The sequence below is a fragment of the Hippopotamus amphibius genome, chromosome 8 (assembly GCF_030028045.1).
Source record: "Hippopotamus amphibius kiboko isolate mHipAmp2 chromosome 8, mHipAmp2.hap2, whole genome shotgun sequence".
NCBI lineage: Eukaryota > Metazoa > Chordata > Mammalia > Artiodactyla > Hippopotamidae > Hippopotamus > Hippopotamus amphibius.
The window spans coordinates 17,294,223-17,311,331 of NC_080193.1; the positions used below are offsets into that span (position 1 = coordinate 17,294,223).

The following is a 17,109-nucleotide window of genomic DNA, read 5'->3' on the forward strand; positions in this document are numbered from 1 at the left end:
TGATAACTGCTGTCTGCCCTCTTGTGTCTATTAATTTTTTTATAATAGGTTCATCCATGAGTTGCAACATATAGTCCAAAACACACCACACTGTGTGTGTGTGTGTGTGTGTGTGTGTGTGTGTGTAATCCAATCAGCAAGAAAAATGATGGGATGGATACAGTTCTCTGGTACAATGGAGGATGAATGGGAAAAGGATTGCATTTTAAGTCAGAGTTTGTGTTTTATGCCCCTCCATCCTCAAGTGGTTTCATTAAAAGGTGTGGTTTAAAAAGTTAACAGGACAGGATCCATTTCCCCCTCATACTCCCTCCCCCCTGTTTTGCTCCTTTTTCCCCCTTGTGAGAGGATCAAAATCATTGGAAGTTGGAAAGGTAAATGGTTTTCTAATAATATTAGCCAAAAAGACACTGTTCTTTTGTAGCACACCCCTGAGGCCACGGCAGTTCCTTTATGACTGCTAAAGCCTGGTAGTCGAGACTAATGCAGAATTTGGCAGCAAATGCACTCGACTTCTTACCATTCCTAAAGATCTGGAAACTTTCCCTTGCATCTTCATAGATCAGCAGATTCTCAATCTCTCTCTCTCTCTCCTTCTCCCCCTGCCGCTCCCCACTTCCTTCCTCCCTCTCTCCCCCTCCCTCCTTCTATTATGGAATCCTAGACATAACTAACACCAAAAAGCATACATTCAACATCAGCCCATTGAATACTGTAGATCTGGGGATCCATTTGGCACTGAGAAGTTGTTCTTTGAACCCATCTCATTTGAATCATCTCATTTCTGTAGTCCATTGAAGCTGTGATTGTTTCCTTGGCCTATATTTTAATTTTATTTTTGGTACATATCTTATAATTTCTCAGCCAGCACATCTGAGTTTTCTTTGCCTTTCAAAGACAGGTATTTACCCTATAAGATTATGAGATGTAAAGAAATGGTCACAAATGCTGGTAACTGGGTACAAAAGGTGTCCATCACAGCATGTTTCATGTTTTGTTTAACAACAGAAACCCGCTAAAAATATCCGAAATACCTAATTATCAGGGAATGGTTATGTAAGTAATAATCCATCTAATTAACAGATGATGCAGGTTATGAAAATATCTGCAAAGAACATTAATAGTGATATAACATGTAGAAAGAGGATTAGGAGGAAATAGTCCCTTATTTTCATGAATGGTAGGATATAGGTGATATCTCTTCTTATTTACACTTTTATTTATTTTCCAACTTTTCTGGAGTGAATGTATATTACTTTTACATTTGGAAATAAATTTTTTTCAAAGATCAAAAAGGGTAAGTTGCTACATCAGGATCCAGAAAGCTGGAGTGAGGTTTTTTTTTTTTCCCCTCTCCTAGACTGGCCATTAGGAAGTCACTTTCTTCTCTCCTTTTAAAAGATGGAAGCTACTGCCACATTACTAAGCAATCAGCCAGTAGGTTCATTCAAGAGCAATAAATTGACCTCTCAAGAGAAAGTTAGTGAAGCTCAGGAAATTAGAGCAAGAAACTCCTACTAAGTGGTCTGATGCATCCCTCAAGAGTCAACGTAATATACATTGCACTTTCTGGTATGGGCACTTTCTTTTCAATCTAACTGTAAATATTTCAAGCTATTAATCCATATTCCCTGAGCAGAATATAATAACTCCAGCAAACTTCAGAGATGTCCAACTACCTCTCTTGCCTGGACCTGCTAGCTGAACATGTATTTTAGACCCAGTTCAAATCCTGGCACCTCCACGCAGCTATAAGGCCTTCCACAAGATCCTTTACCTATCTGAACCTAGGTTTACTCAGCTGTAAAAAAAAAAAAAAAAAAAAAAAAAAAGAGGAACCTCTCCACCTACCTTACAAATGGTGTTGTAGGAATTAAATGAGATGTTGCTTCTAGGGAATGCATTGAGTGCACACAGTAGGTACTCAGTAAGTGGTGATTCCAGAGTGTCAGAGAAGTGTTGAACAGTTGTTTTCCTGACAGAGGAGATGGGCTATGCTGAGTCAACAACTCTTTTTTTGTGTATTTCCCTGGATGACACAAGTGGGTTGGAATGGATGGTGCAGTTCATGACCTTGAAATAGCAAAATTCCATTTGGTACCCAATCTTTGAACTTAGTCCTACCAACTAAATTCACCAGGCTCACATCACAAATATGGCTCAGCCCCCAATGAAGCCTTTTCATTGTTGGTAAGAACTGCAACTGGAACACTGACTGTGGGGATGGGAAAAAGGATGGCGTGAAGGGTCATTTTTGAGGTGGAATCAATAGCGTGTGATGAATTGTTCATCTAGAGGCTGAAGGAAAGTGAAGAATAATTCCCCCAAGTTCCTAACTTGGATGACTACATGAACAGTTTATTGAGTCAACAAATCTCTACTGAGCACCTACTAAGGGCCAGGAACTGGGCACAGAGACACCACAGTGAACAAAACAAAAAAAATCTCTGCTCTTGTGAGTTCACCTTCTAGTCGGGGAGACAGATGATACATAGTAAACAAATAAGACAATTTCTGATTGTGATGACTGTGATGAAGGAAATAAATAGGATAATGGGATAGAGAATAAGATTGTGGAAGCCTGCTTTAGATACAATGGTCAGAGGACTCTCTCAAGAGGTAATACATGAGGTGATGGGTCCTGAAAAATGAGAAGGAGCCAGTAGGTAAAGAGAGGAAGGAACGAATTCCAGGAAGAGGGAACAGCAGATGCAAGACCTTCGGATAGGAAAAAGCTAGGTGGACTCCTTGAGAAAAGAAAAAATGTTAAAAAGGCTTATGTAACTGGACATGGTGAGAGGAGACGATTGGCTGCAGAGAAGGTTAGAGAAATGGACGGGACCCATTAGCCAAGGAGCAAGCCTTGAGAAGCAGGGTCTTGGAGAAAACACTTTCACCTCTGACATGCTGAGACTGAGACACCAGAGGGGACCTAAAAACTAAAGATCTAGACCTACATCCTGAGTACTAGAGACAGTATTGGGATTTGAGGAAAATGTTCCATCTAAATCTCTCAGGTGTGTTCTAAAAGTACAAATTTCTCAGGCATTCGAAGTACAGGTTTCTGGGGTGCCACCCTGGGAAATTCTAATTCGAGTAGATCTTGGTCAAGATCTGGAAATCATTTTTCAGCACTCCCAGGTAGTTCTGATCCATTCATTCAGGAACTGTTGCTTGCATTCATAGCATATACCAGGATGATTCTAAGTGCTGGAGATACAGCCCTGAACAGGTTACAAAGCTTATAGTCTCAAGAAAGAATAGGCAACAAACAAGTAAACAAATAAATTACAATAGTGATTTGATACATATCACCCCCCCCCAAAAGCAGGTAAATTACAGTTATGGGGACCTACACTAGATAAATCTAAAGAGAAGCTCTCTGTTTCTCTGAGGAAGGGACATTTCAGTTGACAGCTGAGAAATAAGGAACAGCAACCATGTGACAGCCTGGTGGGACCACCATTCCAGGCAGAGGGAACAGCCAAGGCAGAGGCTTGGTTGAGAACTCAGTAGATAAATCTACTTCTTTGGCTTATTGCCACTTGATTCACCAGCCACAGTGGGGGAGAAGGCATGGTGGAAAAGGTACCGTGGTACTGTTTCATCACTTTTTGAATCATTTTTAAAAATTGAAGTATATTAATTTACAATGTTGTTTCAGGTGTGCAGCAAAGTAATTCAGATAGATAGATATTCCTATTCAGTATCCATTACAGGCTATTACATGATATTGAATATAGTTCCCTGTGCTATACAGTAGGTCCTTGTTATTTACCTATTTTATATATAGTAGTGTGTATATGTTAATCCCAAACTCCTAATTTATCTCTCCCCCCCCCAACCCCCTGCTATCCGCTTTGAGAACCATAAGTTTGTTTTCTACATCTCTGAGTCTATTTCTGTTTTGTAAATAAGTTCATTTGTATCATTTCTTTTTAGATTCCGCATGTAAGTGATGTTTCATCTTTATATGTTCACCCAGCAAGCTATGCTAAGCACAATACCAGATATTGTGCCAAGTGCTGACACAAAATTGAGCAAGACAGTTCCCTGTCTCAGGGAGTTTGTGGTCCAGTGAGGGAGCTGGATATTCAAATCAGTATGGCCCATGAAATCAGTGAGAGCATCCCAGATAATCTGTTCATGTTCTGAGAAAGCCAAGCAGATGAGTAACACTTTCTCATCTCATTTCTCCATATTGATGATGTGAGCAATTGTTTGAGACTGTGCACACCAAAATTATTTGCACTTCTTTGTGGCCCTACCAGCTCAGACTATCTGGATTTTTCATGAAATATTTGCAACAATGGAAATTGGGTTTGAGATACTGTATAATGACTATATTGGGGGGAAATATCATCCTAATAATAGCTAACATTTATTGAGCACTTAGAATCCTGTGGCTTGACATGCAAGCTCATAATCTTTACAATATCCCTACGAGGCAGGGACTCTCATTATTTTCCACCTTTTTTGGATGAAAAAATCAGAGCTCAGTAAGGTGTGGGAATTTTCCTGAGGTCATTCAGCTCAGGTGTGATAATTTCCCAGCTCTCTCTGGGTTCGGAGCCCCTGTTCTGGTCCATACCATCTTTCATAAATTTCTCAGATACTGGTGCAATTGCTGTCTTCACCCCAGTTTCCAAAGTGGATCCCTCTCTCTTCTTTCCATCCCAATTAACCACCTGGGTTGTCTACACTAGTTAGAGCTACCTGCTTCTCTCTCTCCCATAGGTGGAAAAGTGGAGAGGAGAAGGACTCCTTGTTTCCACACTAAGAGAAAGCGGAGGGCACCCGGGCAGGCCCTGACTGGGTGGTGCCCACTGCCTGTCTATACTCCACTCCTGTCTCCAGAGGCCCCCTCTGCAGTGTCTGAAGGATTAGGCCCAAAACTGAGCACCTTGTTCCCTGCCCACCTTTGGGGAAGAGAGATCATTGGGGCTCAGTGTTCAAAGTCTTAGAAGGAGGAGGATGGGACAGGGGAGGCAAATTGTTAAAGGCAAGAGAAAGTAGAAAGTCTATTGCCAGCTGGGTAGGGTTGGGTGGCCAACTGGGGAGAGTTGGGTCGCCTCCTGTGACGCTGAATGTATTCAGATTCGACTGCTTAAAAAGATGATGTGGTCATCTTCAGTCTGCAGGTCAGCCAGTCTGCAACGTAAAGGGTCTTTGCTTTCCCTTCCCTGCGCCTCCTTTTATTCCCGACACCTAAGTGTGAGTCTGTGTGTCTGCCTGATGGCCCCTGGGTGTGCCGTCAAGGAGTGCATTTCCCCTGTTTCTCAGGCTGGCTGGCTCCCTCTCTCCTCCGCTGCCTCCCCCACGCCCTCGCTCCCTCCCTCCCTCCAGTGCGGCGGCTCTTGGCCCGGGTCCCTGAGCCCAGGCGGGTGCAAGTGGAGGGCGCAGGAGGGGTGAGGTTACGTCTCCCTGGAGCCCCACGCGCTGCTGGCTTTTCAGCGACTCGCTAGGAGCCTGCGGCCAGAGCCCCTGACCGCGCCGACTGTGCGCTCCTCCGCCTCCCTGCGCCGCCAGCCTCGCCCATGTCTCAGTACGCTCCCAGCTCGGACTTCAAGAGGGCTTTGGACAGCAGTCCCGAGGCCAATACTGAGGATGACAAGACCGAGGAGGATGTGCCCATACCCAAGAACTACCTGTGGCTTGCCATCGTCTCATGTTTTTGCCCCGCGTACCCCATCAACATCGTGGCTTTAGTCTTCTCCATCATGGTGAGTAAATTGGGACCTGGAGCAGCCAGGGAGAAGGGACCTGGGTGGCATGGAGCCCTTTCTGGGGACTCGCTCTTTCTGCCCTCCACTGCTCCCTGCCTCACTTCCCCGCGCGCACCGGGTTTTTTTGGTGCTCCGCGCCCCCTGCTCACCTTTCTCTGGCTCTCCACAGCCTCCCCCCAACCATCAGCGGCTCCTCGCGCTCCTTGTGGCTCTCAGACCCCTGACCAAGCCACCCCCAGGCCGGCTTTCCACTTCCTTCCAGTAGCGCCCATGGTGCATTGTCTCCAACCCGGGGAAGTTCTTCCTTGGACTTTCCGGCTTCTCTCCCGGCCTCCTCCGACATTCGTGGGCGCTCATCCGATTGTCTCAACCGGCTTTTCTAGAGCCTTAAAGCGCACCGCCCTTTCAGGCAACAGCATACCCCATTCTCTGAGCGCGCAGGCTCTGCTCCCTCCTTGCCTCGCCGGTGCTCAGGCTCTCCTGCGCGTAGCACCGACTCTGTCTTTTGGCACATAGTCCTTTCTTTGCTGCGCCCAGGGCGCCACCTCCGCCACTGTCTGAGGGCCCCCAAGCGACCCCGATGTCTTCTAGACCTGGCCCCACACTCTAGCACGCCCTCTCTGGGACACCAGTTACTTCGCACCTCTTCCTATGCCAGTTCCCTCTCCTTGGCTCCCTTCCACACCCCTTGGCCCATCTTTCCAGTGAACTCGCTCTCCAGGCCTTTTTTGGCGCCCCCGCCCCGCTTTGTCCCTCTCACCAGCAGTGTGTGCGCTCGCCTTTCGTTTACTCTTTCTAGCCCAGCACGTCGTAGTTCCTTTCTCATTTGCTGCACAGGGACTATATCCCCGCCTCTGTTGACGGCCCCCAAGGGCTCCCAGGCGCCCCTTCACCTCCGGGTCTTGTGCCCGGGGAGCTCCCAGGAACCCGCAGGGGACTCCCTCGCCCCGCTCAGCTCTGCTCGCCCTGGGCACTGGCCTCCGGAACTGTGTGCCTCTCTGGAGTAGAGGCAGCTGGTGCTTCCTGTCCCGCTTCCGGAGTTCGCCTCCACTGCCCTCTTCTTCCCAGGTAGGAGCTCCGAGCGAACCCCACCAGGAGGGCAAGGAGCTCCCGCGAGGTCCTAGCCTTATTGACTGGAGCAGCTGGCCCGGCCCTGTCCTGGGACAACCCTTGCAGTGAGCTCCCTCCCCCTCCCACCCAGCTCTCCGACCCAGCTCCCCGGCCACAGACCCAGAGAGGACGGATTTAAGAGCCACGGCCCCCTCCCCCACTTCAAGTCCTTGGGTGGGGGAGGAAGCTCAAGTACTCGTCCATGGGTGGCACTGTATTCCCTTGCTGAGTACAAGGAGAACATTTGCACATACAGCTTGCCCTCTCTAAAACCCCATTTGTAGGTTATCTGCACCAACATTCAAGTGTTCGGCCACTGAAGTCCTGACTGCCTGGGTTCAAATCCTAGTTCCACCCTGTACTCGGAAATCACCACATTTCTCTTAACCTCAGTCTCTTTGTCTGTAAAATGGGCATAATCATAGCCATATTTCTTGGGGTTGTTGTATTTATGAGATCAAGTGTGAACTGCTTGGAACAGTGCCCAGCATGGTGGAGTTATTAGATCTTGACTCACATGTCACTTGCTGAGGGCTTCTCTGATCAGTGTTTAAAATCAACTCCCCACCCCCACCCCCACCCCCAAGCTCTGTTCTCCCTTCGCTGCTATTTTTTGCCCAAAGCACACTTGTCTCCGCCTGATATATTCTTTCACTTATTAATATGCTTACTGTCTGTGTCCCCTCATTAGACTAGAAGCTCCATGAGGGCAGGGATATTTGTTTGTTGCTTGTTGTTTGTTGCTGTATCTTCACCTAGAAGAGAATCTGGCAGATGGTAGATGCCCAATAAATATTATGAAATGAATGAATGAATGAATGGTGTTAATGGGTCATAATGTCTCTTTTACTCCTGTTGCTTTATCCCATGCTAGAGCCCTGGAATCACCATATCGGTTTCCTTAGGACCAACCAGCCAGTTTCCTCCCTTCCTTCCTCTCCCAAGATATCCGTCTTGGGGTTTTTTTTGGCAGCAAAGCAGGGGGAGGATGCAGCCAAATTCTCCAGGCAGCAGCAGACTCTCTGGCTGGTATTGGTGCCCACACTCTGTCCTGGTTTATTAATGAATCAACAGCCGATTTACCGCTTTCCCAGTGCCAACTAGAAAACTGCCTGCAAAGACTCCACCCAACCGCATTCATCTGAGAGGAGCTAAAACTCCAGCTGCTGGTGACAGGTTGGACGCTAATGATGCCACTTGGTGTGTCCTGGGGGATAAGACTTGTATGTGCTTTGAATAGAAACCTTTCTCTGGCCCCTCATCCCCATTCCCTCCATCAAGACTTTTTTTACTAGATTTACAGCAGGAGACCATTCTGTTAAAAAAATGTAGGCCGTGGAGTCAGAAAGTTGACTATGGCCAAGTTTCATACCCTTTTAATGCCTTGGTTTCTTCATCTAGAAAATGAGAATGTAAAAAGTGTTTTAAGTGGAGGCAAAACTGTTGTAAGGATAAAACAGAATAAAAGCGTGTCAAGCCACTAGCTTTGTGCTAGGTATGGGCAGTAATTGTCAGATAGATGGATAGATTTGGGGCCTGGAAACATCATATGTCATGTATGAAAACAAATAGAACATCAAATTAATGAAATCCAAATTCTAAAAAGAGCTTCCTACACCCTTCTCATTGCACTCCCTCTAAGGTACTGGAAGCATTTTCCCTTTGAAACAGTGCAGATCTCAATTTGACAAATTTCATAATAAAGACTCCAAAGAATAAAGAGGAAGTGGAAGGGTGTGTAAGAGGAAGGTAGCACCAAATGCCAGGTGTGTTCTTTCCCTAGTGTTCAGTCCTGGCTATTTTCAAATCTTACTCATCTGTAATTTGTAATAAATTGAGGCACTAAATAGTGGTGCTATTCCCCATGGAGGCACTTGGAAATACTGGGGAGTATCTGTGTATCTCAGTGATTTGGAGGCACTACTGACATTGGTGGGGGGGGGGGGGGGCCCAGGGAAGGCTAAGAATATTAATATTCTACGCTGCTGGAGACTGTCCCTGCAATGAAGAACTGACCTACCCCAAACATCAATAACACCCCCATCAAGAAACTCTGGGAGATAATGCAAATTGATATAAATATTGACAAGGCTCAGTTTAACTAGTTCCCAGAACTGTAAAAAGAGCCAGCAATCTCAAAACAATCAATATCTTTATTAAACCAAGCCTGAGAAGCCTTCTATCAAATTGCAAAGTTGAAGCAGGTGCTAGGGAATAGTAAAACTTCTTTGAAAAATATGCACTTAAGAAGAGTGTTCTTCAGGCTGTGGGCATCTGTGATCTTTCCACCATCCTGTGCAGAACTAAGGGGGTCCTGGGGGTTGTGAGTCAGTGCACCACCCGTGAGAATTAGTACAATATGGCTTGTATCAGAACACTGGTGGGTTATGCATTGTTAGAGGCAGGGACATGAAAGTCTTTGCTTCCCCCCAATACTGAAAGTCTGTTTGTTGAAAGTGCACTTAACCTGTACTCAATTTCAGGGACACATATCTCAAGAATTTCCCCCAGACTGGTCCACTGCTAGCCCATGTTGCACGTGTGAATTTGAAAATGGCACCCTCCGTACAGATGTGGCACATGGCTTAGAAAGTAAAGCCCAGAGTGGTTTTCAGGCCTTATTCATTGTACTCCCACCCAGCCCTGGCTATCTCCATTTATTCCATCTGAAGGATAGAATGCTGGAGACTATCCACCTGGCTTTTACCCTGGAGAAAGAATGTTTGTTCATCCGACAGATATTTATTGAACACCTATTATATGCCAGGCTCTATTCCAGGCACTGGTATACTCCTTTACCTCTATCAAGCGGTAAATAAGATCAGCATGGTCTCTGCCCTACTGGGTCTGGAAGAAAAAAGGTTCCACTCAGGTTGCAGGAGTGTTGGCAAATTTAGGCTGTTGGATTTGCAGCTGGAATTTGCTACTTGGCTCAAGAGACTGGAAGTGAGTCCATGCCGAGCCTCCATTTTTTATGATGTTTTTTTTTTTTTTTTTGTGGATCTGAGCCAGGGTTCCAGCTCTACTATTTATTTTTTTTTTATTATTATTTTATTTTATTTTTTTGGGGGGTACACCAGGTTCAATCAACTGTTTTTTATACACATATCCCCATATTCCCTCCCTTCCTTGACGCCCCCACCTCGATTCCCCCCCACCCTCCCTGCCCCAGTCCTCTAAGGCATCTTCCATCCTCGAGTTGGACTCCCTTTGTTATACAACAACTTCCCACTGACTATTTTACAGTTGGTAGTATATATATGTCTGTACTACTCTCCCGCTTCTTCTCAGTTTTATGATGTTTTGATACAGTCTTTTGCATAGTTGAACCAATTTGGTCATGCTAAGTATGGGTACAAAATAGCCAATGAGTTTGTTGTTATTGTTTTTAATCCTGATTTTTTAAAAATTTTATTTTATTTATTTATTGGCTGCATTGGATCTTCGTTGCTACACACAGGCTTCTCTTGTTGCGGAGCATGGGCTCTAGGCGCGCAGGCTTTGGTAGTTGCGGCACGTGGGGTCAGTAATTGTGGCTCACAGGCTCTAGAGTATGGGCTCAGTAGTTGTGGCACACAGGGTTAGTTGTTCTGTGGCATGTGGGATCTTCCTGGACCAGGGCTCGAACCTGTGTCCCCTGCATTGGCAGGCAGATTCTTAACTGCTGTGCCACCAGGAAAGTCCTACCAATAAGTTTTTTGTTTGTTTTTTTTTTAATTTTATTGGCTGTGTTGGGTCTTCTTTACTGCGTGCAGGCTTTCTCTAGTTGTGGCGAGTGGGGGCTACTCTTCATTGTGGTGCACAGGCTTCTCATTGCAGTGGCTTCTCTTGTTGCAGAGCACGGGCTCTAGGCACACGGGCTTCAGTAGTTGCAGCACATAGCCTCATTAGTTGTGGCTCACAGGCTCTAGAGCGCAGGCTCAGCAGTTGTGGCGCACGGGCTTAGTTGCTCCATGGCATGTGGGATCTTCCCGGACCAGGGCTCAAACCCACGTCCCCTGCATTGGCAGGCGAATTCTTGACAGCTGTGCCACGAGGGAAGCCCCCCCCAATGAGTTTTAATTAGGTGAATTATAAGCCTTCTTTCAACAGAAGTTCTTCTCCCTCACTCCCACAAAATCTGTCCAGATACCAGCCAGTGAGGTTCAAATCCTTTTGTGCTTTTTACTACATTTGTGATTTCATGCAATTATCTCAGTCTTTCTGAGGCTTGATTTTTCAACCCTGTAAAATAAGGGATGTGACAGTATCAACTCAGGTGCTGCCGTGGAGATTAAATGGTAAAATTTAAATGGTTTCATGGCATTACCTAAAACACAGCTAGAACTCATCGGTGTTGATGATGCTGATGCATATATTTTAGGGATATAAGCCATTACCTTTTCCAGTAGCAGTTTTTCTATTTTTAATGAGACTAGCAGATTTGATGAAAAATAAAAGCAATGACCAGTAAATGTGTCACTGGAATAAATAACTGCTGTAGCCTAAAGGTAAATATTAATTTCAGACATTCACAATCTCAAAAAAAAAAAAAACCTGACATATACCTTTTCTCAGAAAGCTATGGGAGGATGTGCTCCCACAATACAAGGAAGTAAATCAGGAAAGAGAAGGACCCAGGATCAAGAAAAGGGCTCCAACACACACACACACACAAAAATGGCAAAGAGAAATCCTCGAGACAAAGCAACAGGTCTCATAAACCAGCAGAAGATGCAGTTGATAACAGATGATTGATCTGAAGCCATCGTCAAAATCTGAAGGCATTATCTGGTCTTGGGCTGGTGCAGTAAGCCACAGCCCTGCCCAGAGCCTGACCACACCTGCTCTAAAAGACAAGGTCTGTGGTTAAAAAGAAAGTAAACATCCACAGGATGAAAGACAAACCAAACAAGGAGTTTTTTCTCTCTGACCTAGGCTCTACCAGGGCTCATCCATCCATCAAAGCTGTGTTTCAACTGGACTTCAATAGGCTTAGAAGGGAGTTTTTCATGTGGGGGTTTGGGGGGATTTGTTTTTTTGTTTGTTTTGGGGTTTTGTTGTTGCTGTTGTTGTTTTCCAGTGACCAAGGCAGAACTTGGAAATAACAGATCTTGGTTCAGGTAGCTGACCCAGGAGGCTTACCATCACTTACAGGTTGAAGCTCTAAATATTGTAGTTCGTTGGATCTCTTGGTGTGATTTCTCTCTTCTGTGGCTCTTTTCACATTATGGTCAGCTGAGGAATAGGTTATTAATATTATGGACACCAATGACTTATTTCTTACGAATTCCTGCGCTTGAAGCTCTGAAGAGGTTAAGATGGTTTCAGATGACAAAGACCTTGCCTAAACTGTGTCAGCGTTGTTGAAAAGCTCTATTATAGATACCCATAGATTTTTAGATATGCACATCACCCAAGCAGCCCCTGTCTTGAGGGCTACTTTCATAAGCTTCCCCAATATGTGGCAGAGGGGAGGGTGGCCACTGACATTTAGTATTTGGAAATATAAAGTTTAAACTGCTATTGGGGTCCTTTGAATAGGTCTTTTAAATCTAGTAAGTCCTAGATTATTATAGATACGAGATGTTAATCTGTGGGTTCTTATAAAAGAAAACACATTTTAAATGCCATTTTAAATGACTGATAAAATTTTATAATGGCTTTGTCATAACATAACGTGGGAGATATAGATAAAACAAGGTTGACCACTGATAGATGGTTGTCGAACCTGGGTTATGGGAACGTGGAGATTTGTTAAATTATTCTGTTGACTTTTTAATACGTTTGAAAATTTACATAATAAAAGGGGGTGTTTTTTTGTTAAAAAGGAAAAAGAAAGAAAAGTCCCACTCAAAGCTGTTAAACATTGCCCAGATGACAAAACAGCAGCTACTTTTTTTTTTCGATCTTTATTGGAGAATAATAGCTTTACCCTTTTGTGCCAGTTTCTGCTGCACAACAAAGCGAATCAGCTGTATTTATACATATATCCCATATCGCCTCCCTCCTGAGCATCCCTCCCACCCTCCCTATCCCACCCCTCTAGTTCATCAGCAGTCATGGGATTGATCTCCCTGTGTTAGGCAGTTGCTTCCCACTAGCTATCTATTTTACATTTGGTAGTATATAAATGTCAATACCACTGTTTCACTTTGTTCCAGCTTCTCCTTCCCCACCTCCCCATATCCTCAAGTCCATTCTCTACCTCTGTGTCTTTATTTCTCCTCTACCACTGAGTTCATCAATACCATTTTTTTAGATTCCATATATATGTGTTAGCATGCAGTATTTGTTCTCTTTCTGACTGACTTCACTCTGTATGACAGACTCTAGGTCCACCCACCTCACTACAAATAACTCAATTTCACTCCTTTTTATGGCTGAGTAATATTCCATTGTATATATGTGCCACATCTTCTTTATCCATTCATCTGTCGATGGACATTTAGATTGCTTCCATGTCCTGGCTATTGTAAATAGTGCTGCAGTGAACATTGTGATACATGTATCTTTTTGAATTATGGTTTTCTCTGGGTATATGCCTAGCAGTGGGATTGCTGGGTCACATGGTAATTCTAGTTTTAGTTTTCTGAGGAACCTCCATACTGTTTTCCGTAGTGGCTGTACCAATTTACATTCCTACCAACAGTGCAGGAGGGTTCCCCTTTCTCCACAGAAAACAGCAGCTATTAAATGAGTTGGTGAAACAGGCCATGGTTGAGATGCAGTTTGTCGTTAGTTAATAAGCAAACTCTGTCTGACTTATAATGAATTTTAATGATGACTTTGAAGGACACCTTCAAGTAGTCCTCAAGAGAAGGCCAGGTTGGAGGTCTCACATCCTAGAACAGTGCTCCTCAATACTTCACCACTTGAGGCTCTTGTTAAAATGCAGATTTTACTCCTCTTTCAAAGCTCAGCTGGAAAATCACCTCCTTCAAGAAGCCCTTCTTGATCGCCCTCTTGCCCTCACCCTAGGGTGTACCCACTATACTCTAAACAGATTTCTCTTAGAGCTCCTTTCCTCCTTTGCACAGATTTGTGAGGCGAGCCCCTTGCAGCTGCACAGTTAACCCCAACACTTAGCACAGTGCTGAGCCCGTGGGTAGTAAGTAATGTATGTTTGATGGACAGATGGCTGGCTGGCTGGCTGGCTACAAAGGCCTCAGTTTGTTCCTGCCTTTATCTTTGAGGATTACACTCCCTTCCCCTCTTTGCTCTGCATTTCTGCTAAAACTTTTTTGGAAAAAATCCAGGAAAGCCAGGCTCATGCCAAGGGTTGCTGTGAAGTTAGGCAAGGCTTGGTTTCCCAGGATAGCTTTCCTGGTTCATCTGGAACTCACCAACACCCCCAGCACTGCAGGCCAGTGGGTCCACCTTTGGAAATTGGTTTCTGTTCTCAACTAACACTCTTTTCTGTTCAAAGCTGCTCATCCAGAAATATGATGCCTTCAGAGCAGGAGCCTGAATATGTCTGAAATCTCCATTTCTATAAGTTCAAGAATTAAACCAGATTTTCCAAAACCATGCTTCTCAAACAACTGGTTCTGCCTTATGTTAACAAGTTTGATCAAAAAGAGGGTAGGGAATATGGAAGGAAATTGAGAAGTCAAATGTTAAGCAGAAGCGAGCTGTTTCCTTTCCTTGGGCGTCTCATGAAGCCTTTGGCCAGCCACTGTTTCTTGTGGCTTTTGGATGGAACAGTATAGCCTGGGGCATTTACTAAGCTTGTTGCCTTTTTTTTTAATTAATTAACTTATTTATTGGCTGTGTTGGGTCTTCATTGCTGCACACGGGCTTTTTCTAGTTGTGGCGAGCAGGGGCTACTCTTCGTAGTGGTGCACTAGCTCCTCATTGCCATGGCTTCTCTTGTTGCAGAGCACAGGCTCTAGGCGCATGGGCTTCAGTAGTTGTGGCACATGGGCTCAATAGTTGTGGCTCATGGGCTTAGTTGCTCCGCGGCATGTGGGATCTTCCTGGGGCAGGGATCAAACCCACGTCCCCTGCATTTGCAGGTGGGTTCTTAACCACTGCGCCACCTAGGAAGTCCAGCTTGTTGCCTTTTGATCCTAAGGCTAATATGCCACAGAACGCATGTGGGGAAATACTGTTCTTAATGATACATTCGTTCTCACTTTAAATGAGTTGATCCACTGCTGATATTAGAATTAGTGATAATGCAGGGTGTCCATCCCTAACCTTCTTGCCTAGAGACCCACCTCTCCGCACTTCTTCCAACACAGTTTTTTATTTTCCTGCTCAGATCTTGTGCTTTTGATTTTTTATTGAAGTATAGCTGATTTACAGTGTTTCAGGTATACAGCAAAGTGATTCAGTTTTTTATATATGTAAATATACATACATATAGATAGATTCTTTTTCAGATTCTTTTCCATTATAGGTTATGACAAGATATTGAATATAGTTCCCTGTGGTATACAATAGATCCTTGTTTATATGTTGTAGCATGTATCTGTTAAACCCAAATTCCCAATTTTCCCTTCCCCCTCTTTTCCTCTTTGGTAACCATAAGTTTGTTTTTTGTGTCTGTGAGTCTATTTCTATTTTGTAAGTAAGTTCATTTCTATCATTTTTTTTAAATTCTACACATAAGTGATATGTGATATTTGTCTTTGTCTGACTTTACCTAGTATGATAATTTCTAGATCCATCCATGTTGCTGCAAATGGCATTATTTCACTCTTGTTTATGGCTGAGTAGTATTCCATTGAAGATATGGTACTTATATAGAGTGGAATACAATGGAATATAAGTACCATATCTTCTTTATCCATTCCTCTCTTGATGGACATTTAGGTTGCTTCCATGTCTTGGCTATTGTAAATAGTGCTGCAGTAAACATTGTGGTATGTGTGTCTTTTTGAATTATGGTTTTCTTTGGATATATGCTCAGGAGTGGGATTGCTGGATCATATGGTAACTCTATTTTTAGTTTTTTAAGGAACCTCCATACTGTTCTCCATAGTGGCTGCACCAATTTATATTCCCACCGCAGTGTAGGAGGGTTCCCTTTTCTCTACACCCTCTCCAGCATTTATCGTTTGTGGATTTTTTGATGGTGGCCATTCTGACCGGTGTGAGGTGATACCTCGTTGTAGTTTTGATTTGCCTTTCTCCAGTAATTAGCCGTGTTGAGCATTTTTTCACGTGCCTGTTGGCCATTTGTATGTCTTCCTTGGAGAAATGTCTGTGTAGGTCTTCTGCTCATTTTTTGATTGGGTTGTTTGATTCTTTGATGTTGAGCCCAACACAGATATTTGTAATGAGTATCCCTAGCCAGACTTTTGCTGATGTTCCTCCTCCCTCATTATCTTTTTTTCTCCAGGTGGAATTCAGAAATTTGTCTTTCTGGTTCCTTTACCCGTCACCTCATGACCTCTGTTCCCCAAACTGAAGGACACCTCCTATCTTTAACTCCCTCTTCTGATAACTTCATTTGTTCTTTGTTCTGGATAATTTTGATAGTGTGGTATTCCTATTATTATTATTATTATTATTATTATTACATTTGTCCATATGTATTTACTTCTCAAAGCATTTTCACATGGACACAGTTTCACCTGCTCCTCACAAAATTCCAGCGATATACACGTGAAAGCGGTCCTCCGCATTTACCCATGAGAAAACAAGGCTCAGAAAGGTGACCCTAGTGGACAGAGTCAAACATGACAGTCCTCACTCCCGTGACATTTACAGTCTGGCCGCTCGAAGCATTATAATCAGATGGCTATGCTTGCCCTTTGATAGGAACACAGCTTTGATGTCCTGAGAGCTTTTTCTTTTAATAGACTTGCCCCAGCATTCATACAATACAATACCTTCAATCAAGCCTGGCAGAATTTCTCTCTACCTTTTTTATTTTAGGGATAGACAGGCAAAAGGACAATTCTCACTTGTCCTTGAAGATACTTGTGAAGAGAAACAGCCCAGACGTCCAAGAAGGAGACAGACCCGCATGAATGGATGAATGGTGATGACAAGGAAACGTGCCTTGTGATCTGAAAGCCTAGTCTCTGAATTCCCAGAGCTACCTTTAGGTAGACGAACTTAGGAGCAAGCAAAATCTAAAGAGGAAATCCCTGAGTCCTCTGAAAACTATGACATTATTACCGAAGCTATTTACTGAGTGCCCACATCCATCAGGCAATTTTGATGGAGCTTGCTATCTAGGAGTCTGGAATCTAAGACAATATTGATCTGTATAAAGAGAGTTCTTACACCTGGATAGAAGTATCTCAGACTACATTCAGGCATTGATATAAATTTATAC

General features: G+C 44.1%; 1 protein-coding gene across 1 annotated transcript in view; it reads left to right on the top strand.

Annotated features, from left to right (window-relative positions):
- The first annotated feature begins 5,491 nt into the window (after positions 1–5,491).
- Positions 5,492–17,109, top strand: part of TMEM233 (transmembrane protein 233) — a 45,604-nt gene continuing 33,986 nt past the window's right edge. Inside the window, exon 1 of the mRNA XM_057746186.1 lies at positions 5,492–5,723. Coding sequence (XP_057602169.1) covers positions 5,538–5,723 — 186 coding nt within the window. The 5' untranslated portion in view covers positions 5,492–5,537. The remainder of the gene's footprint in view (positions 5,724–17,109) is intronic.